Here is a 24,444-nt window from a genome sequence, read left to right on the forward strand (position 1 = left end):
AAAATCACCCCATCTCTTCAGTGAACGTCAAATCATCCGTATGTGAAGGCAACAAAACATTATTTGTGCTCTGCCTAAATAAGTCGTAGTCATGCTGAAGCTTGCTTGTCATCCATTTACGTTCAAGTTTCCCATGTTCTCTTTTCATTCGTCTAATCTCATCATTAAACCATGGAACGCAAGGCGGAGCATTAATGGTTTTAGTTACAGCAGGAGCATCATGATTAACAATAGAATGTAAAACGTTATAAGAAGTGGAAAAATAATCAGAGTCCTTAGAATTACATGATGTTAAATCACCGCAATATAAGTTCAGATGACAGAATATAATTTTTGAACCTTTTCATGTCAGCAAAATTGATGCTCCTGTAAGACAGTTTTCATAGATAAGCTCGGTCTACTCAAATTTAATGTACACAAAACTGGAGAATGATCTGTAAACAAGTAATCACTAATTGGGCTGCACTGAAGTAATGAATCTGACTTCTGAGTAGTGAGTAAATCCAATGTGTGACCTTGTACATGAGTGGGTTGGTCAAATGATTCCATTATTTTGGAAAAACGAAGTGCATCGCTGTCATCAGAGACATCAACATGAATATTAAAATCACCAGCAATTAACAAAGGTATGTTAGACAATAAAACAGTGTTAAGATAATCAGAAAACTCACATAAAAACAAGCATGATGTGACACAATGGTTAGAGGAGTACGGTCGTCTATAAATGATGACTATACGCAATTGGTGAGAACACACACCTACAATCCATTCAGAAAACTCAAAAGATGACTTTTCAGCAGCAGCTACCTTTTTGGTACCTTTTTTCACGTAGAAGGGCTGTTCCGCTACCACATCTGCTGTCACACGGGCGATCCAGAAGTTTGTTACCTGAAGAAGTGGCTGCTGATATATAAGCACAGTCACCGTCCTTTAACCAGGTCTCGGTCAACATGAAAATATTGACTCCACTGGTGCAAACATAATGAAGGAACTTAATATGGTGTCCACCTGACTTGGGAGGAGCATTCTGAAATGAAGGTGTAACCAGTGTTTGGCCAGCAGACACAAATCATGATTGATGACGAATGAGTGGTTGATGGCCAACAATGACAGAGATTTTATCTTTACAGTTTAGACCTCGTTTGTGTTGTTTTGCCCATTTTCCTCTGTGTTTTAAAATTTCATTAATTTTAAACAGAAGTTTTTCTGTGGTAACATGACAACATGATGAATAACGGAGATGCAAAAGTTCATCTTGAGAGTATGAATGTGAAGGACCAGTAGTACACAGTCAGTGGAACACGTTTCTGTCACGTTGAGCAAGGAACTACCATCATCATTGGAACAAAATTAATGAGGTTCTGGATTGACAGCCACATCTATGAAGATGGTAATATCCAGAGAGGGATCTCGACAATTCATATAAACACAGGTCTGTTCGTGTTTGGACCGTTTCGAAATGGGTAATACTAGAACAAAACCAGCTCTTAATGCTGAACGATGATTAACCCTAACACTCCTCAGTCCTCCAACAGGTGAAGGATTGAGGAGTGTTAGGGTTAATCAAAACTGAAAGGAGTACTAGAATCATAGGATGAATTCTCCTGCGACTACAGCTGATCACTTGTGGAGTACAAAACTCAGTGTGGACATCATAAGTTGCAGCAGGGCTGCTCCTCTGTACGAAGTGAGTACACACGGTACTACCATTGTTCTACATACATAAGTAGCTGCCATATTAATGTTACAGTGCACACTAGACAATCAAGGGTCCAGACATCTAACTGAGGAACAGCAGAATCCAAGAATTTACAGCACATTACACATAAAAGTCCACCAATAAGTGCCAGTACAAAGGAAACAGCAATAATACGAAATACAGATGGTGAATACAAATGAAGATAAAATAAGATTAGAAAACTATAGAACGGAATTTAAAAAAGAAATGGCAGCTCCTACAAAGAGTGCCCTCTACCAACCTCATCCCATCTTCTATCAAGGCTTGGAAACATTTCGCAGTGATTTTAAAAGCAAAGCACAGGCCTGTAAACAGTGCATCCATCGGTTCCCTGATGTCTCTGTAGACCCCAGCACTCTCCTGTAATGGGGAAAATGTACATTGCTCCATTTTTATTGCATATTGGCCCTGGTGTCCCTCAAGCAGTGCCATAAACACCTGTGAGTTCGTTTCATGTGTCCCTAGACCTTGCTTCTCCAGGGATTGACACCTCAAAGTCCCCTTATTTTTAAGGCCATCTAAGGGCAAGGATCAGATGTGACACTCTTGGCGAGCCTTGAGGAACTAACCTTAATTACATGTATGTCACACACCCCCTCCAGGATGAAGCAATTAGTGCTGCTGGAAGCCTGTAACACACCTCTGTGAACACCTGCACACGACTGCAGCTGTTAAATACAATATGAATGTAACCCATTCCCAAAAGAGGTCCGGGGTTAGAATTCCAATTTTATTTGTTTATGACTATGTTTTCCTTTTGCATACTTAAATTGTTCTTTCCTGAGCTTTTGACTTTTCTATTGGTAAGCAGTGTTCAGTGGTGAACCTTTGATCCGTTGCCTATTCCTTTTCTCAAATAACCTGCTCTTTCTTCAGTTTATCTTTAATGTTCCTACTTTCCTAGGAAATCACAGGATGCTCTTTGTATCCACTGCCTTTAATCTCAGACTAGTACACCAGTGTGTACACTTTTCAGGAGATCAGCAGGATGTAGGGACACTTAATCCCTAATTGTTGTTTGCACCTTACCCAAGCTGTGAAAGCCATAAACTTCTGCTGAGTGCTCATCTACCTAGATACTAAATGACCAATCAGTATTGGAGTCACTCGTGACATTTTTTAGTTGTCCAATGAGAGCCTGAGCCAGTCAAGTGGCAAGGGCATGTTCTGGGTGGCAGTTTGCCTGAGAGTTTTAGCAAGCTTGGCATTCCAAACTTTGCCATCGTGCTGGACCAGAGGACCTCCAAATCCAAGTCTCCCCTTATGTTTACGAGTGTTGGCTCTCTATCTTAGTTAATGAACCGCATGTTCGGAAAGAGGGTCTGGAGGGGAGTCTCTGTAGTCCACCTGAAGAGCTGTCCCCAGGCATCCCAGCCACTGAGCTATTGTGACTTGCAGACACAGCACAAGTACACCAAGGCATCTGTGGCATTAATCACCAGCATCAATCTTGCAAGATCCGCAAATATTCCTTTGCGTTACATTTCTTCTGCTGAACTTTTGCTTTTCACTTTTGTCAACTGGCTACACAACATGGCAGACTCCTGTTCTCCCACCTTGGAACAACTTGTTGCAACTCATGTCTACGTCTAGAACTTTAGCGCCATTTTTTCCTCGAGTTCAAAGTGTATTCTAACTTGACAGGATCCTGCATTTTCTGTAAATCTATTTTAATTTATGACCATCTACATTAGTGTTCTCTGGATTCACTTCATATTTCTCATATTGATTGGCTTGTTTATTCTCTCCAATAAGGGAGAATCTCTTTTGTGTGTAAATCCTGAATTGTGTGAGGTCAAGAGTTTTCAAAAGGGAATTGAATTAATATAAAATTTGGTTCTTGTTATTTTGAAATGTGAACCACAGGTTACATGAATCTCAGCGCACTGGACCATATCGCCACACCCATGCAAACAATAGGTGTAAATGCCTTCAGGCAGTCACAACTCGATTGTGAAGCGAATGGCTACATCCTACTGAAGTCAAGAGCCCAATGTGGCATAGCTGTACGCAATCTCAACAGACTGGTGGCTGCAGCTCAAAGTTGCTGCTTAATAGCTGATGTGAGCATATTTGCACCTCCGCATCTGAAGGGACAGACTAGGGCAAGCCAGGTGCACAGCCACACTTGCCCACCTGTTAAAATAAGGATACTAAACTTTACCTTGCATCCTCCGAAACCTTGAAAGCAACACACACAGTCATAACACTATTAAACCCCTGCAACCTGATGAATTTCATATTTTGGTATACTCCCAGGGTATTCATGTATTTAATACTGAACAAGCCCCTGGACCACCTGGAAGTGGGAACGCCAGATACGCGACTGATTTGTCATCTGTTGCCCTCAATGTCCACAGCAATGCAAATGGTCCAGAAAATCAAGAAGAATCTCCTTATATGGACCTGGTGCACATGTGGCGAGTTGTGCGTGCTGTGGCTCTTAACCAACAAGAATTGATTAAAATGTCTTGTATACATCCAGGTGGTAGTGTGTTTCCATGCAGTGGGCATTCTCAAATCACAGCAGACATTATCAAATGTGACCCACCATCCCCAAACCAGGCTGAAGTCAGTGTTTGTGATGTTGGACAATTCCTCGCCTTCAGTTTTTTTACACATCAAGGTGATCCTTGTTAGATGTAAATTCTGTCTACAGAAAGCTTTTTACGGGTAGTAATAGCTGTAAAACTCCCATGAAGATTTGAATAGTGGAAGTTCCACTATTTTAGAGTTATGAAGTTACCTACTGCAGCTTCGTTTTGGGATTTATGAATGTTCAGTAATAGTGCATTGAAAATTGGGGAGCAGAGGGCATACCTGATTGTTTGGCATTGTGGTGTTTGGTATAGTAGGATGTCATTGGAGCGGCAGAATACATGTATCTGTTATAACCTCATAATCATTGCAACCCACCATATCTTTTGTAGGAAAATTAAAACAAAATCTCAAAAGGGGTAGTTCTCATTTGCCTGCACTTTTAAAGCTGTACTAAAACTGAATTGAGAATTGGGATTTTGTCCCTCAATAGCATGTACTGTTGTAATCCTTCACATATATTTGCTAACAAAACATTTCCAATGTTTTCTTCAGTCTGAAATAGAGCAGTTTTAGGCCCTTTTGTCCAGGCTGAATAAGCCTTTTGTGAAAACGGCTGTGTCGTCATCCAGCAATTTGCATATCCTGCATAATGCATGAATGAACGATGACATAGGCGGTGATACTCCATCAACACATGCTGTGTACTGTACATGTACATCGTGAAAGTGGAAAAAAACCCCCAAAAATGAAGATGTCTGGGAAGAACATAGCATTGACGAGGAAAAAGTTGATTTATCTGAGGCCAGTGGCGAAGATTCATCAGATTCGGACCCACCAGATGACCTCGAAGGCGATGAAATACATGATGCCGAGGCCTACCGCTTCAAGCCAGTTGGACCATACTGATGACGATGGGGATGGTAACGCTGTGTCAGCTTTCGGTGGACAAGAGCAAGATCAGTTTGGGAACACAGATTGGTAAAATGGTAGGCCTAAATCACAGTTTTTTGTTGCCATTGAAATGGCTGAATACCTCGAACCTGACTTAGTACACGTATTTTCAAGATGTATTTTTGCGTTGGGGAGATGTTAATTATATATAACGGGTTTTGCCCTTACCCAACGTATATTAATAAGCACTGTATGCTCAGTGCTTGTCCGAGAGCTTGCAAAAAAACCTCAGAAGCTTACTCAGGTGGGACTCGAACCCACGACCTCCTGCTTACTAGTGCAGATGTCTTAACTACTCGACCACTGAGCTTGCCGGGGTCGGTACTATTGGTTTTCCACATTATTATTAGTGTTTCCAATTTTTTAAATTTTTTACTTAGGAAATATCGCCACATGGCATATCGTCAAGCAGTTCGGTGGTGTTGAGGTTGGATGCCACAACAGTCCCATTGCCATCATGCATATTCAAATTTAGACAGCGAGTACAAGGGATTCCAATATCCTTAATTGGATTAGTGTTTTGTCATTTTTTTGTATGTAGGGTAAAAACACAACACACAATCTTTATTGTGCATGCGAATTCTTTTAATCCTCCTCAATACAACTTGCTGCTTTTGACTCACTGCTGTCAACTTATTCTATAACTGTACAAGCAAGTTTTCAAATCCACACTGTGGTTACAGTACATGTATTCAATATTGAATTATTGCATAAGTAATACTTTGAAATAAACTAAGTGCATTCCAGCATGAAGCATGTACATGTGTACATACATGTATATTTGTGGAGGAGTATATTATTTCAGCACCCATGTCTATTGCCATTTGATCTGTGCCTAAGAATTAGGTATAATGCTCTCAACTTGCACATATTTCTCACAAAACAACCTCTTTTTCAAAGTTTCTTACATTAAATTGTCAGATCTTTTTCCTTTTAATATGTATTGTTCCTGCTCTCAAATTGGATTTTTTCCTGACGTGAATCCTCAAAATTGGTTTGTTCAATTTGGGTCTGAAATACATGTACATGTATTTCACACAACAGAGATGTAGGAACTGAATAATTTGTGAACCTCAAAAAAAAAAAAAATTTGAAATGTATCTACATTCTCACCCTGCCAATCTGAGGTCTTGGAACTTTACGAATAACACGTACCTTGTGTTTTTATGACAGAAACCTTGTGTTTTTACGAGTGGAATACATGTACAAAGAAAAATAAAGACCAGGACCTAATCTTTTTGATGTAACATTTGGTATGGTAAACATTGTACGCAATGTACATTTATCAACAGTGTTCTTCTTCTTTTGCACCATTGTTGACTGGGTGCCATGGTAGAATCGCAGCAATTCATCGCAGGAAGGGGCTGTAACACAAAAACACAGCCCTTCCCAATAAAACAGGTTTGTCTGCCTGCTCCCAGAAAATGTAGATAGGGATCAGTCCATACTTCAAACATTATGTAGCCTACATAACTGGGGGACTTTTGTTTCATTTTTTTGTAGTTCTTCCCACATGGCCAACTTGGACACACGGCAATTACATTCTGCTCCACTGCCCATTTTTCCCATAGGATTTTGAATCACTCATGCTCACTGATAAGTGATATAGTTTACTAATACTAGGCCCTGCCTCAGCCTAACTATCTTTTTTATGTCCAAGTGTTTAGGCCTTGGGTATAAGTCACACATTTCGACAATTCGTTTTAAGGTCTTATTTCAGTCCAGTTATAAATCTTAAAACCAAAACCATGGCATTAAGGTCCCTACTTCATGTTACAACTGAAAACAAAATATCCTCCAGAGTTTCGAAGAAATGCAAAGGATTTAAGGCTCTATAATCCAAGAAAATAAACCCAAATGTTCGGCCTAGGCCTACCCTTTGTTTCTCCCTCTTCTCAAATGCAGTAGCTGAGAACTGACAGTTCTAGCGCAATCCCCTTCTCCACTCTCCTTCGTCCTCTTCGCCGGGGGTTGGCACAAACATCGCAGGTCAAAGATCAAGGTAGTGAAGTGGGAAACCCTGGTGCTTCTACTGCACAAACATTTTGGCTCTCAAACAAAAAAGGGACTTCCCCTCACTTTCCCAAGTGCCTTGCCTGAACTTGTGACTTCCACTTAAAGCGTGGCTCTGTTCTAAGCAAAATGCGCTGTGTTAACAACCGCCTAAAATAAACGGACTATATATAAAAATAACAATATATAAAAAACATGTCAAGTCGCGGGAAAAAATGAGAAAAATTTTCAAAAACCTATATATAAATAGAAACATGAGCAACCCAAAACACAGACCACTATTATCGACCTTCAATCGTTTCAAGAAGGCGTTTTAGCAGATTTTGTCAAGCAGTATAACATTCCATTACCGGTACTCAAACGTAACTTTCACACCAAACCCGAGCTCGTCCAAGCCATTCGAACGAACCAAAGGCAATTCAGGTACCTCCTGCGTCAGTCATATCTCCAGCTGTTAAAAATGGTTCAAGAACACGACATCCCATTTACACACAAGGGCAGAGTCATCAAACAAGATCTCATCAAAGCGATTAAAGCTTACACTCAACCCTAGGAAATTGCAGAAGTTGACATTAGAAATATGAGACGCTTTCTGGGTAACTACCGCAATTGGGAATTGATACCCAGCTTTTTTAAATACGATCTCGTGCACTTTTTTTATTTTTACAAAACTTTCATTGAGAAGAAAGCGTTAGACGAGTTAAAAGAAATCGGCTCTTATAAATTACAAACGGCTCTAAAAGTGCAGTTTAGATTGGAAAAACCTGACCGAACTGACCTTGGCGTATTTACCTTCCCGAGTCAAAATAAAGTGGTCGTAAGTAAAGCCAACGTTAAAATTGTACTCGCAGAACAGAGGCAAAAACAGATAGAGGACATAGAGGCTCATACACTACACGGATCAGGATGGATCTTTGATAAAGTTGACGCTTTTTACATCAACGTGGTTAAATATAACCCGGTGGGTGCGACTTACATTCCACTACCTGTGCAATTGGCTTACAAAAAAGCAATCATAAACGTCCAAAACAACGACCAGCAGTGTATCAGATGGGCACTGAGAGCAGCTTTAAAATTATATTCAGACTACGTCAAAAATCAGTCAGAAACAAAACCAAAATTTAGAATAAACAACGAGTGCATCTCAACTTACACAGAAGCAGATGGTCTAAATCTTACGAACATAAGCTTTCCAACACCCATTTCACAAATCTCACGCATCGAAGCACAGAACAACTTAGCAATTAATGTGTTTGGTTATGACAAAAAGACGGTGTTTACATACTTAACAAAACTAAGCGCATGGGCGAACCGATCAATTCACTTTATTATACCCGAGGCTAAGAGGCAGGTGATTTTGTTAGGTCTCTTTCTGAGGAAGCAGACAAGATCAACAAAACATTTGAAAATAAAAAGCTGTAAATTTGGTCGTGCAAGATACAAAAAAATTTACGAAAATTGTAATCGCTGTTGGATCTGTGAAAAGCTTATCGGCAAGACAAAAGAATCTCAGTGTCAGTGCCCAATTCCAAACGAACCAAAAACAAAGGACGAAAAAGCCGCCTTTAGTTCAGTTAATGAATCCAATTTGTTCATAGAATTCCTCTGTGTGACGTGTACAAAGCCTATCAACAAATTTGGAAAGGTCAGAGATCACTGTCACATGACGGGTAAGTACCGAGGCTCCATGCACGCCAGTTGTAATCTCAAGTTAAGAGTTGTCCCAAATCAAACGCCCATTCCGGTTATTTTACACAATTTGGAGAAATATGAAGCGCATTTAATCATGCAGGGCGCTCGCGAGCTTAACCGCAAAGAGAGTAAATTAATTGCTAAAAATACCGAGAACTACTTTTCGTTTTCATTTGACCAACTTAGGTTCCTAGCCTCCTTTCATTTCACGGTAGCTTCCCTAGATCGATCAGTTAAAAATTGTTCACCCGATGATTTTTAACTTACTTCGGGAAAGATTCCCAGAAACACGGATTTATTATTGGGAAAAAGGTATTTACCCTTACGAGTATATCGACTCCTTTGACTGTTTTGAAGAAGGGAGCCTACCGCAAAGAGACATGTTTTATAGCACTTTGAGACAATCCACCATGACCGAGAAAGAACACGCTCGTGCACAAACAGTATGGCACACGTTTAACTGTAAAAACCTAGGCGACTACCACGACCTATACGTGGAAACGGATGTTCTGTTACTAGCGGGTGTATTGGAGAACTCCCGCAAAGTCTGTAAACAGAACTACGACCTTGACCCAGCTAACTATTACATGTCACTGGGCCTGTCGTGGGATGCATTGTTAAAGCACTCGGGTGTAAAATTAGAACTATTGACTGACATTGATAAGCACCTGTTATATGAAAGGGCAAAAAGAGGCGGTATCTCGAGTGTGGATGCAAAGCGTTATGCAAAGGCGAACAATCCAGGCCTACCAGACTATGACCCAATTAACAGAGACACACAGTATGTACCTGGACTCGAACAATTTGAACGGCTGGGCCATGAGTCAATCGTTACCTGTTGGAGAGTTTCAGTGGGTTGAAAACTTCGACAAGTTTAATCCTGAGTTTATTCATAACATTCCGCCAAATGACTCGCTTGGTTACATGTTTGAAGTGACTTTAGACTACCTGCAGCACTTGCATGACAAACACAATGACTTTCCGCTGGCACCTGAGAATTTAGTTGTTCTCAATGAATGGTTTTCAAGCTACCAAAATAACCTGATTAACAAAGGTAAGAAAGTAACCTCGGTCGACAAACTCGTGGCGACTTTAGGCACAAAACATAAATACGTAGTTCATTATCATACGTTGCAAAAGTACCTGGATCTCAGCTTCCAGTTAAAAGAGGTTCACCGCGTAATGTCGTTTAAACAGGCGCCTTGGATGAAAAGCTACATCGATAAAAATACTGAGTTATGTAGATTAGTCAAGTCCGATTTTGAGAAAAACTTTTTCAAATTAATGAATAACTCGGTTTTTGGCAAAACGATGGAAAATGACAGATTCCGAATGGACGGTCGTTTATTGAGAGAGGTACAAGATGCAGATAAGTACAGAAAATTAACCTTTAAACCGAATTACAAATCGATGGTACTGTTTAAAGAGTGCGACCTTTCATTCGTGGAAATGTATCGCGTAAAAACCAAGCTGAACAAGCCCATTTACTGCGGGGTAAGCATGCTCGACTTATCCAAAATGTTATTGTATGATTTCTATTATAACACTCTGAAGGCTGATTTTGACGCCAAAATAAGTTTACTTTATACATACACTGATTCTCTGTTAGTCCAGATTTGTGCTGATGATTTAAATGGCTGCTTGAGTAAAAAGCGTAAACTATTTGACTTTAGTAATTACCTGCCCGATCATAAACTTTACGATCTCAAAAACAAAAAAGTCATAGGCAAGATGAAAGATGAATTTGGAGGTAAGGTCATTTCGGAAGTCGTTTGCATTAGGCCTAAAATGTACTCTATTTTAATGGAAGACCAAAATTTAAAGAAAGCGAAAGGCGTGACAAAAGTAGTCACCCAAAAAAGGCTAACCCTCGAGATGTATAAAAGCTGCCTATTTGAACGGGTACAACATTTTAATAAACAGCAGTTATTTAGATCTGATAAACACGAGATATTCACCATCACACAAAATAAGCCGAGTCTTTCACTGCTAGACACAAAGTGCTATATATTATCAAACGGCATAGACATCGTTAATTTGCGGATTTAAGGCGACTGACCTAGAGCGCGCCACGCAAGTGTCCACACGAGCGAAGCGATCAAAAGAACTTGAGGCAAACGCTGTACCCATTCTACGTTACGTTCACCTACATTTAACGTTTCCTGTGCATATTGATAACCGAATAACCTTTCAGCTAAAGTTTGATTAAACCTGTCCATGATCCCCTGTGACCTGTGAACGCCCGGCTCTCCCACTTGTACTGATACGCCTTTCTTAACAAACATCTTTTTAAACTCGCCTTTAAATTCCGACCCCGAGTCTACCATATAACCTTGGGCCAAGTCAAGGGTGATCTTTTATAAATTTGTTTCACGGCTTCTAATGCTTGCTTGGCGGTTTTACTGGTCAACGGTTCTGCTTCTTTATATTGCGAACCGACGTCTACTACAGTTAAAGTTTATTTAAACATTTTTCTTTTAACTTGATCCCAGGGCAAGTACAAAATATCTAATTGATGGACTTCATTTGGTTTGATAAACTCGGTTTGCAACGTAGGCCTTGGCACGTACGTAGGTGCAGGTAAATAAATTTGCCAAATGGCTTGCTTTTTTAGCCAGGATCGCACGGTTGACTTGTCTGCACCCGTCTTTTTGTGTAAATGGTCAACGGCGCTTTTACCTTTTCAATAGCCTTGCGGGCTGTAAAACAGTTTTTTAAAAGTTTCTTCCTTTCCTTCCTTCCTTTCCTTTCCTTCCATTTCTTAAAGTTAAAGCTTTTTAAAATAAACTTACTTTAAATCAAAATGGCAAGCGCTTTAATGATGGTAGGAGGAGCGATAGTAAACGCTCTGGCATTTTCGGGTTCAAATTTTTTGTTTGGTAGTCTGGCAAAAAGTAAAGTCGACGAGGAACGTAAACACCACGACCTCGCGTTAGAACAACTAGCGCAAGCAAAACCAGAGTTGGAGCAAACTCGCCTACACATGTTAGACTTTCTAAACGAGCGAATGTGTCAAGAGGGCGCGAGTCAACAGACATTTGTAAACGTGGACGAAGCATTACAAGCTTACAGTGAATTGACAGGTAAACAGTTGCCGCCGTTGCCTCCTGAGCCAAAGTTGTCTGATTTCTATGTACCTTCGGAAGATCAAAAGGTTAGAGAATTAGTATGGATTCTAGGCGGAACTGCTTTGGTCGTTTTTTTGGTTTACTGGTACGTTAAGTTCACTTTATTTTAAAAAGAACTTAAACTCAAAAATGAACCAAAGGAAGAAGAAATTAAAGATAAGTTGGCCAATATACAAACTGACCTAAGCAACATCGAGCAAATACTTGGTGACATTTGTGCCGACGTAGATCACATTGGTGATATGGTTTTAGAAATCCAAAATTTTTTAGCTGAAATGGAATCTGAAGCGTTTGGAAAGCGAAATAATTAATGGAATATGAAGACCTATTTTTTGCAGCGGGTATATCGTTAATCGTGCTATCTTTCTTGTTTAAGATTTTTCAGTAAAATAAAAATCGTATATATTAAGAAAATGTCTCAACAATACACTAAAAAACTAAACCCGAGTCGCAGGCTCAAAGTACATGTACCTCGCACGATCAAAGGCAAAAGATGCAAAGTAACCATTGCAGTGGGTCACACGTTAAACGTTAAATTCCCTGCTTTAGGCATAGACGACATAATAGTACGCGGCACTGCGAAACTGGCCTTTAAACTCAACCTAGATGGAGCATCAGACGATAATCAAACCATGTATAACAACTTGGCGAGAAATTTGGTTTCAGAAATTGACATCAGCTTACAGGGAATCAAAATCGTCAGTTACAGAGACGCAGACGTATTTCACAATTTTAAAGACAACTGGCTACCAATTTCACAGACGAAAAACATGGCGTACTTTGGCCTAGAACGTGAAAACATGTCCAAGTTGCGTTTAGGTGCGGGCGACAAAAACGAAGCTGCGAACAATGTTAAAGATAAAGCAATTGCAGATGCTTTTAAAAGCGATACGAGGTTTCATTAGACATGCCGATGTTGACCAACCACGGACCTTTCTATCCGTCGGGGTTTAAAGAGCCTTTGACGTATCAGTTGACTTTTAACGTGGTTAACTCGGCAGACACTACCACAGAATATGCAATCTCTGATATGTCCTTAGGATACGAAGTCCTCACAAACCGAGACCTGGCCCAGCCCTGCAGGCCAATCACAAGGGTGCCATCTATTACCTATTTGACAGGATTCATTCTTGGAAAAAAAAAGCGGTAAACAAGTCTGATACACTATGGAACATCAGCGTCGATCAAACAAATAAAAGTCTAAAAGGCGTCTTGATTCTGTTCAAAGATCCGGCCGTGAAAAACCCCCCAGAGATTTTACAATCCGCACATAAGTAAAACAGTCATAACGGTCGAAGGCAAGCCAAATCAACTTTATTCACAAGGGCTATTTGAATATCAACATTGGAACGAAGTCAACAAGTGTTTCGGTGACTTGGACACTGGATCGGCTCACGCGGTATCCAAAGACTTAAACTTAACCGGAGTAGACATGGCCGACTATTTAAAAGATAAGTATGGTTTGTGGCTCAATTTTAGGAGCTCTGATGATAATTCTGTGGATGGATCGGGTAGACCACTCGGCGGAGGTGGCAACATATCGATACAGATGGAACGCGAGGCTGAAACTGCAGGGCCTTTGATGATGTATGTGTTTTTGGTGATGAACGCGCAGTTGACGGTAGAAGATGGAAATGGAGTTTGGTTTATTAAGTAGATTTTAAATTTTAAAAAATGTTAAATAAAATGAACCAGATGTATAAAAGTCCACACTGCGCTTTGATCATGGGTAAAACTGGCTCAGGTAAAACAAAGTGGGTGCTTGATTTATTGGAAACTGAATATCGGTTCACGTTTGAAGCGATAGTAATTATATGCCCCACGTTGTCTGAAAATAAAACTTATTTGGAGCGGCTGTGGGTCTATGCAGACGACAACGTTTATTTATGCGACTTAGATCGGGAACGACTAGAGTTAGACGAGGCAATTGAACTTCATCAAAAATTATTTGACGGTGTGTATACTTTGTTTATCGTAGACGACTGCACAGCTGACCAGTTCATCAAATATCGTAAAAAATCCAAAGGAAGCAGCACGTGTGCTTTGAGTAAGATGGCCTTCAGCTGTAGACATTACTTACATAGCTGTTGGTTATTAAGCCAAAAGTACAATTCGGTGCTCAAAGACTACCGCGAGAATACGACGTGGACTGCTTTATTTCATTGTAAAGACCGTAACAGTTTTGATAGTGTTTAGACAAGAACGATGTAGTCTCCAATGAGAACATGACTCGATTAAAAATCATTTAAGAGACGTAAAGTTTAGTAAATTGGTTTTGAACACAGAGCCACCGGTTAGTTATTGGCTTTGGTAGTTACCTTGAATAGATGTTCAATGTTTGCTTAAAACTGGCTTAGGTTTGCTTAAAACTGGGGTAGTTTAGCTAATTTTTATTTTGTTATAAAGAATAGCAATGTTGCAATTGATTCAACTAGTTACCAAGCTAGGTATTGCGATCAATTTAACGTACTACACAATTGAGTACCTACGACTTAAACATACGTTTAACAAATTTAAAACCTTTATATTTAAAACATATATAACAAAATGGACCAACCAAATCACGAAACTGTCAAGAGTATCCTCACAGACAAAAACCGCAGAACCCAAACCTAACATCAAAGACAGACTCTGTTCAGTAGTGGCCTCAGGCGAATCAAAGAAATACCTCGGCAAAGAATTTACCATCAAAGACATCGAGTCCTTAACCCCGGCAGAACAGGAAAAGCTTTTTTAATTCGTACGAAGTCAAATTCCACAAAGAAATTGTCAAAACCTTAGGTCACTCAATTTGCATCTTGTACACGCGTTTACTAGGAATAGCTTTTGCCTTTGTCTAAGTCTGTTTTTTATTTCGGGTAAGGGGTCATTTGGCATAATTAATTTCAGTCTTTTATAAATGCCATTTATAAATATTAAAAAATCTTTATCTCTCTGGTTCATACAATTGATACAATAAGTACAAGTAAAACAAGAGATACATTCGATACAACTTTCACAAGAATAACAGTTCCAGCAACTATCCCATTCCTGACAAGATTCAAAATCAGAACAATTGGTACATCCTGCGTAATGTGTGCAATGCCTGCAGTCCTGGCACGGATAAATATGGCGACAGTCTGAACAGCGGTTAGAATAACTGCCGTCTATTACGTTAACAGGCGTTTTTACATTTTTGCAAAAGTGACAATTGACGTTGTTTGGTTTTTTCATCTCTAATTTTTATATAAGGTTTTAAAAAAAAATCTCATTTTTTCTCAATCTTCAAACTCGTCTTTATAATCAAATCCACTAAATGCTTGTAGCACAGATTTATTTGAAATAAGACCGTCATTTCTAATTTTCAACATAGCCGCCTATACTTTATACCTGACACTGGCACCACATGACATTGAACCGTGAGTACCGTAGTGTACATCTTTTGGGTGAATAAAAGATTGTGCGTCACATCTCTTATCGGTAAATTTTTCGATATTTGACTAGTTAATAGGTCTTTTTCGGTGATCAAATAGAGAAGCATAGGGATCTATTTTAACATACATTCGATTCTTGGCCGTGTAAGGTGGTTTAACGACGTATTCGATCTTGTTCAAATCATCAATATCGCGACTGGCTTTGTAGGCGTTTATGGTATTAGACGGAATGTTAGACCTGATGGCGACTTGAGATTTGATAAACCTATCAGCATGATCGGTAGCACTGATCCCGGTGGCTATGGAGGGCAATTTCAAACTCGGTACTGCTCCCGGCTTGAGTATGTATCTTGTCTTCAGGCCAAATTGTTGCTTCAGCCCAGACGACCGATCTTGCCAGTTGTCATCAATTCTAAGTGTTAATTCCATACTTGTACTGCCGAAAACTCCGCCTGAGTGGTGCAGACAACTCGCACCCACTTTCGACAAACTCGGCTGTTTTGGGGAATTGATAAAGCGTAACATTGCGATTCTTTCGAGGATGTTCTGGCACAACCGCCAATCACACAATCTGGGGGCATGCTGAGATGTAGGCAGAAGTAGAAAAATTATAAATTCTCATCCGCGTTTTCACTCGATCCCGTACGTGCACTGAGCTATGAGCTGAGCACTAGCGCTGGTCGCGAGACTACTACCACATTCGTCACGACTTTGCGCGGTTCCCTTAATTCATATTGCGTTGATGTTGGTTTCGGACAGAGAACCAGGAACCCTGTTTTATGTAGCGCCAACAAAGAAAGTTTTCTCAAAACGACGATCTGCAGACACAAAATTCTCAGTTTTTATTAGTCATTTAACACCATAAGCCATTATGAAAAACAACCAAAAGAAGTATTGCTGGAAACTTTGAGACATTGTTTATATGGTAAAAAAATTTTATTTCGTTTTTTCAACTCTGTCATAGTGCAGCTTTAAATCATGGTTGGCGATAGTCAGAAAAGTTAGAAGCTATCTCAGTTAATAAAAAGCAGTTTTGTGTGTTAAGGAAACTGCGTCTGTTGTGTCTTGTTCATCTGGTCCAAATGTTCAAATAAAATGCCATTTTTCTGTCAGCTGTTAACTTAAAATGGCTTCTTCAAAGCAATCTTTTAATGGTGCAATATATTGTAAATTGTTTGCATTTAGAAACCACCTAGCCCCATGAGAACCCAGTCTGAGCCTAAAAGGGGTATTTGGTGGATATTTTGGGGATGTGGGTATGTTGTCTGTAATATTAAAAACATTCCTGGGATTTCAACAAACAATGACCAACACAAAGGTATGTGTGTGGGGGGGATGTTCTCTGTCCCATATCTTGCTTCAAATGTACATGTTTAGGCACATTTGAGATGATTTGCAGTATACTTTTGTAACTTTCTAAATGAAAAAGGTGGTCCCAATATTGGACAGGAAGATCAAAGGGATAGTGGACTGCCATCCTACCAGCGGAATTTCTTTGATAGGAGAGGGGAGAAGAGGAACATTGAAGAGGTAAGACAGATAAGAGGTCGTCCTGATTCGAAAATCATGGTGCAATCTGAAATCATGAATTGCTGTACAATTTGAGGAATTCTTACATAAACGTGCATCTCTCAGTTGAATAGCCATTCATCAACGACAAACTGAGCTGCTTATTGTACATGTCCGAGGGTAGTTAGTGACCTTGACTACACTCCTGGTCAAAATTTTTGGAATATCTGGTAATAGCCATACCTTCCATAGGTTCCCTATTCTCCCTGGTCAATGTTGTCATGTTGAGCTGAAGCACAGACCGCACATTGAGACCCAACGTTGAGGGGGGCACAGGGGTAGGAGCCCAACATCATTTGGCCAGGATTGCTAGACTTGGTTCACACCATTGGTGTGCACTTGTATACCATGCTGTTATGCATTGCCCTTTTTGTATTTGTGGAAAACAAAAAATGGCAGTCGAAGGTTGAAGAAAAGAAGGTACTTGCACTTGTATTTTTTGGGCAAATTGGACAAGTGAAAGAAAAAGGGAGATAACTACATGTATTTATTTTGTGTTGTGTAACAGTAGGCAAGTCCTACAGGGAAAACAATTAAAAGGCATTTTTCTGGGATGTAGTGCAATGCACGATCCTTGCAATGTACATGTAGAGTGTTATGTTTTAACACTTAGGTCGAGTTCGGGCAGCCTGTTCTTGACACGGGTTTCTTGTGCTCGCGCTCGAACGGCGGGAACACGACTCAAGAACACTGTTCTCGGAACAGGATTACACACCACCTCCTTGTCGGGGTTTTACAGGAACGCACGGAAAAACTCGTGAGATTTAGATTTTTGAACAGCTGCAAAAAGTAGACAGATGGCTTCCAGAGCCATAGACAATGGGAAGTTTTGCAAAATTAACATTAATTATTTTCCGTAACACAGAAATGAATGTTCCTGTTTATATAGAAAATAATTCAGCCCATCCAAACATTAACTCTCGAATAATGCAGCCTACATGGAAGATTCCATGTTGCATGTTGCTTTTCACTAACTACCAGCGATCGAGCAGCCGACCCATGAACAACAAATCGAGCTGTTCGTGAACATACGGGAACTAGCAGCTTGAACTCGACCTTAGAGTACCCGTTAATAAGAGGCAGTCCGTGGCGCTCTAACTACCCAAACAGTCACTACATATGTAAGTTTCCCAGGCGCCTACTAATTGCACCCTGACCTCCCACAGTGCAATATGGCCTCATCGCCATGATCGGCCTTCTTTTTTCAAAATGTGTCTTTCTAGGGATCTTCGATTTGTCAAGTTTCCATTTTCTCTGAACAGTTCTGTGTCGATTTGATAATCCATCCTTCCTTCTTGAATAAAGTTTTACCTTCATTTTCACACTTCATGTGGTAAGAGTGTTTTTCTGGTATATATTTGGTGTTTTTTTTGCAACTTTGCGAAAAAGACATACTTTTTGTCCTTTTTGTTTGCTTCTTCCTCTTCTCCTGCTCAAAGTCCATTTGTAATTTGTGATTTATAAAATCAACAGTGGTCTCCCGCAACATTCTGTTTGCGGCAAGTGCCAAAGTAAACTTGTGATGATAATTGAAAAATTGTGAATGTAATTAGGAAAACAAATAAATACGAGTGTTTTGACTTGGAAAAGTTGAGAGGTGTTTTGTGAAGAAAACTAGGCCAAAATATTTGGCCTAGAATGGCATCAAAGTTTCTCTGTGTGGAGAATGAGAAGTTCCCACTCTAGTTGTTATATATGGCTCTATGAGAAAAATATGCTCATTTACATCCAGGTATTGTATGTCATTGTCTGGGACATATCTGGGTTCCTGGGTACATGTGACTTATCAAATACATGGTTGTTAAACTTCCACCCACTTGCTATGTTTTATTGTGATATACTGTACATGTACTTTTAATACAGGTAAAACATGATAATCTAATGTAAGGTATTCATTTTCATTCCTTTCGCATAAAGTCTGAAAACTTAGATCTGAATGCTGGTATCCATGGCAACTGGACACTATCTAATGCAAAGTCACGTCTGCACCAGTATCTCCAGGTGAACCGTCTACCAGCTGAATACAAGTACTCATCAGTCGGTCAAGACCACAACAGGTGAAGCTTTGCATCCTTTTTTCACTTGAAAGTGGGGTAAATCTTTAATTTGACTTTAGTCAAATATTAAATATTTTAATACTGTAAAATGTAAGGAACTTAAGAAGTCTCTATCGTCAGTGTTGTTTTCATAAATTAAAACATTTTGAACCCCCAACATTAGATTGGTAAGATGTGGGTGTTTTTAATTTGATTTTTTAATGAGGAAGTCAAGCCATGTACATTTATGTAAGAGCTAACTGAGGTGGCTATTTTCATTTCCAGTGTATGCATTTTAAAACTTCTCTAAGGCACATGGTTAACTCGATCTGACATGCGAAATCTGAGTTTGCATCTGAAATTTATTTTGTTGGAAAAAGTAGCTGCAGGGGTTTTCATGTTTATTTATAATCTAAAATATGTGTTTTTGCCCTTCAAATTCTAAAAATCTACAGGATTTTTTGTTGAAATTTGCTACAGTTAAAACATAAGAACTCTTATTTTCTCACAATTTCAGTTCGCAAGATCTGGGCTACGATTATGTGTGTTTGAAATGTGAAGATCAAATGAAATATAATGAATTGTGTTGAAAGGTGTAGCAACACCTCTTGTTCCAATTAGTCAGATTTCCTTGCCTACAACAGGGCACTTGTTTATATTCTTAATTCTGGAAATTGAAAGATATGCACATTGTACACTTGTACATTTTATTTGAATTCTGAATAACCACTTGCTGCTGGGGAGCCCGGTTTCAGGCACATATTCTTTATATGCACAGCTGGGGTGTCCAAAATCAGACAAAGGGAACTGGGCCTTGTAAAAAAAAGCAAAAACGTACTCGTATCAAAAGACCAGGCTGCTGGGAATTACCAACATTTTTTCTCTGTCAATAGCAGAAATAATCCAGCATTTTTTGAAACAGTATACCACTGTTTGGGGCATTCAGTGCGAGCGGATTATTAGTCTGGTTCCCTGCTCAAAGATTCCCTGACGACCCTTGGTAAAGAATCTTAGGTCAGGCATCACCCATGGATATAAATTGATGTGATGCAAGAGTCAGAGGTCACAAGTTGAAAGCCCGGATGTTTTCGATTTCATCCTCTTACGTTGTGTGTTCCAATTCAGCTGAGTGTTCCCTAATGAGACGCACTTGAAACAATCTCAGAAAATTCAAAATCATGCATAATAATTTTCAAAATTCTTTTAGTTGATCAATTCTTTCCACGCACACACCTATCAACAAGTAAGTTGTTTGTAACTTTGTTGTAATATGCCTATGCATGATTGCTGACAGTTTACGTTCAACAAGCCCGCCTACCTGACCGGGAGTAACTGTCAACATCAACGGTACCATCCGAACATGCAGAATGTAGATGGGACGACTTCGGAATATTTCTGCTATTTCTGGAAAACTGGAGGAATTCCTCCAGTCCATTTGGTGATACCGGACCCTTGATTCATTGGGTAGTCAGAATCATCGGGTCTGGTATCCAGACTAGCGGATTACCACCAGGGACAAAACTGCTCTACCACTGCAGCGATGAGCCACAAAGTACCGCTGCATGCTAATCTGGCCCCTATTGAAAAGACGTCAGCAACGCATTGTGCCACTTTCGGGAACTAAAGAAAATTATGTAGCATGCACAATTTGGGCTCTTTTTAGAAGGCAGCAGGCCTGGCTGGAATGTCAATAGATGTCAATAGATGTTGTCTCTCAGATTAGAGTAGGACCAGACAGTCCTTTGTGTGGGTGGAAGTGTCCAGTAAATGAAGACATGAATTTGTAAAGAATTTTAAAAACAGAAAAAAAATGAAAAATACTCTGGCCCAGCAGAATCAACATTTATAAATGCCCTTGGCAGGAAGTGGTTATGTTGCCTATAACTGGAAATTCTTTTGGAGGCTTAATTTTTTGTCTTCAGCAGGGACTAAAAGGTGTAACTGTGACATACATGTAGCATTAGCCATTTTGCATGTAGAAGTCTTCTTGTAAATTTAGATTGATTTGTGAGAAGATTTCTACAAGAATAAAACTGTACAATATACACGTTGTTTTCTTCATGTGGGCTGTGTAAATAGAAACCCTGAAGATTAAAAACTTTGTATCGGGAAAAACTATCTGTTAGCGACCCTGTCAGTGCAGTGTGAAGATGTGTCACAGAGAGTCACATACATACATACATGCATAAATCTTTTCAAACTGAAAGAATGATGTTAGTGACTCTCTGTAATACTTCTTCATTTAAGGGGTCACATGGCCATTGCCTTTGACTTGGTGGAAATCATCAGCCCAGATCTGGTGAACTGATGGAAGTGGACAAAATTATTCAGCTGATCTTGTAATAAAGGTTTGTAACTTTAAGACAGATGTAGCCTGTTCTTTAAACAATTTAGTTGCTTTGAAAAAGCTGATTACATGTAGTTTATTTTGGGGTATCAATCCTCCATTGGACTATTTCACTGACTGATTGTCAACACCCAAATTGTAACATAACCCTATATTTTTTAAAAACTTTAAAAATATGGTATAACAATAGAAAATTATTTACATTTTTGTTCAACCACCCACGAATATCAAAGATAACATATGACTTGCTCTGACGAGAAGACACAAAAGGACAAAATAAATAAGTCTGTGTACAAATACTAGCCCAACATAAAAATCTGTCAGGATTGTGGCCGTGATCTGGAATCACTCATTCACACCTGAATGAATAGGAGGAAGTGCAGTTTCTAAAATGTTGGCACATTCTATCTGATCTAGTATTTTGTAACCGATATATTGCAATAAATATAATGCTATCTGTTCTTGTGTAAACAAGCAAGATAATAATCTGCTAATTTGCAGATTTCAGACTTTTGGAAAAGAAAACTTGTCGTCCTCACCCAGCTTTCTAAGTTTAAATATGCAAGAACGAAAGAGAAATTTTCCCTTTCGTTCGATTACAAATGTACCCTAGAGTTCAAATATCAAGTAATATTTCATACATATCTTTCATTTTAAATGCGAGTCAAGTGACATGAACGTAAAGGAGCAGTTTCTCTGCATATGTATTTTAGGCCATTGACTTTGTACGTTTTCAAGCCACCACAATAGTAACTTTGCGATGTTTGGTTGTTATCAAAGTGAAAGTCAACAAAGATCTGATACAAAAATTTGTGTAATTGGATGACGTCATGATGACGTGATTATCTGATTTGTTATTGATTTTTCAACATTATTTCAGCCCATTGACTTTATACATTTTCAGGCCTCCATTTTGGTAACTTCCTGATGTTTGATCATCATCAAAGTGACAGCCAACAAAGACCCTGATAAAAAGAATTTTGCTAAATTTATGATGATGTCATGATCATGTCATCACCTATTTTTAAGTTGATTTGTGGATATTTAATTTTCCCCATAGATTTTGTACATGTTTTTCAACAGCTAGTCTTCGGCACCTTGGACAATCTCACTTATTTCATTTATGTGCGCTAGAAGTCCACCATGGATAGAGGCTCCCAGGAAAAAAAATTGTCAAAATGACTTCATCAGGGGTCACGTGACATGAGATCAAAGCTGCAGTTTTTCCATATGTTTTGTTCACGTTTACTACTGAAAACTTGTGAGTAGTTGTTAACTTTGGCTTAAGATTGCTATGAGAACGAAAGAGAAATCATGTATTTTATGTTGTGTTATTTAATTTAATACGTACCCAAGAGTCCAAATTTCGAATATTTCAGAAAATGTTTTCTGTTTAAAGGCAAATCACGTGACACAAGTTTAAAGGAGCATTCCTCCTGTTCTGCATGGGGATTGAATAAATCCAACAATAGGCCCTTTCTCCCAGGGTAGAACTCCCAGCTTAGGTGAGTGCCAAGGGAAGAACAAGAGCTCATTAGAAGTTCCATTTTGTGCGTCCTTTGTGATGTTAATTTTCCATCCCCCATGTTCATGGATGCCTGCAACAGCAGAATGATGCGAAACATGGCAAGTTGTGATAATACAGAGCATATACAATGCCAGCGGATGATATGCAAACACAAACTTTGTAACGGAAGGGCAAATTTTTGTGTGAGGAGCACATGAGTGCTGCATTGGGCAGGCGGCGTCAGCCAGGCTTTAGCCGGGGCATGCACAAAGCTTCCTTCATTTCAGTCACATGGCCACCAGAAAGAATTAATGATTGCAAGCTACATTTGGGCGGCTTGCTTGAAAGCTGAACCGGAGTCAGAGGCAGCATGTAGGGAGAATTAAAAATGTTAACATCTCATAATTTGCAAATGTTGTCTAATGGTACCTTGTTTTCATTTTGCATAGTCTAAAGTTTATAACATCATGTTTAATGTTTAAGGAGTGGTACACTAATATCGTAAATTTTTTTATCAAGCAGCAAGAATTCTTGCTTCGCTCATGTTACAAGTGTGGGATAGTACGTGTAGTTCTTTTTCAGCTGGTTAAAGAAGTTTCTTTGGTTATGCATTTAGATCATGTGCATTTATGCAGTATAAAGAATTATCGCTGTGTTTGATACACCGAATGACATATTGTCCAAGAATATGCATACCTAGCTAAGCCTTGTCAAGATTGCAGCATGTAGCCCGCACATGCTGGCCCAGCCCGGCCTGGCCCAGACACACAATGTATGGACAACATTAACAAAGCAGCCTGCTTTTGCATTCACAAGCCTACACTAAAAGGGTTGGTGTTGATCGTGCATTCTTTGCAACTACAATGTAGCACAGTATGCTGTTTAATGCGTTTTGCCAAAATGGATTTTATTGGCTAGCTTTGTCAATTTGGGGGTGCTGATTTAGAAAAATACATGTAAGGTGCCATTTTTTTCTGCATTTTTTTCTTAGTAAGACAATCAGATAATATGAGTTTCCAGCTATACCCAGATTGCTGTTCTTCTCAGATGGTCTTCTTCCTATCCCAATTGACAAGAGCTTTTGTCCATGCCATTGAAGAGTACAACATGGAGCCACCAAGTGAATCTGAAGTAAATGATTCACAAAGTATTGAGAGCCGAAACAAAGCATGCATCATTGATGCAATGGCAGTCATCCAATCTATCAAGAAAGGTCCAAGGATGGTTTATTGCTCCAATTTTGCAAACGCCTTTGTTTTATCAGGATTAGTGGTGTAATAATACCACTGTCGCGATATGATACGTATCAGGATACGTATCATAAAAACAAAGAAACAAATAAGACGAAAGCCAATTTAAAACAGTTCACTTGGTAACTTAATAACTTATAGATGATGAGGACAACAAGCTTCTGCCACTTTCTCACGGTACGATACGTATCGCTATACTTAGGTTGTAATATGATACATATCATGATACGTACTGTAAAATCAAAGAAACAAATAAGAC

At 39.3% G+C, this 24,444-nt stretch overlaps 1 protein-coding gene across 3 annotated transcripts in view; it reads left to right on the forward strand.

Annotated features, from left to right (window-relative positions):
- Nucleotides 1–24,444, forward strand: part of dhx9 (DExH-box helicase 9) — a 202,930-nt gene that overhangs the window by 48,512 nt on the left and 129,974 nt on the right. For 2 of the 3 annotated variants that reach the window (XM_087143419.1, XM_022239222.2), the window contains exons 5-6: nt 16,906–17,006; nt 18,963–19,102. In XM_087143419.1, the coding sequence (XP_086999545.1) occupies nt 16,906–17,006; nt 18,963–19,102 (241 nt within the window). Of the gene's footprint in view, nt 1–9,703; nt 9,990–16,905; nt 17,007–18,962; nt 19,103–24,444 lie in introns of those variants that run through there. The other variant, XM_022239223.2, reaches the window with a different exon arrangement.

This window comes from Acanthaster planci, linkage group LG11, assembly GCF_054643075.1.
Source record: "Acanthaster planci isolate LZ-2023a linkage group LG11, COTS_SCS, whole genome shotgun sequence".
NCBI lineage: Eukaryota > Metazoa > Echinodermata > Asteroidea > Valvatida > Acanthasteridae > Acanthaster > Acanthaster planci.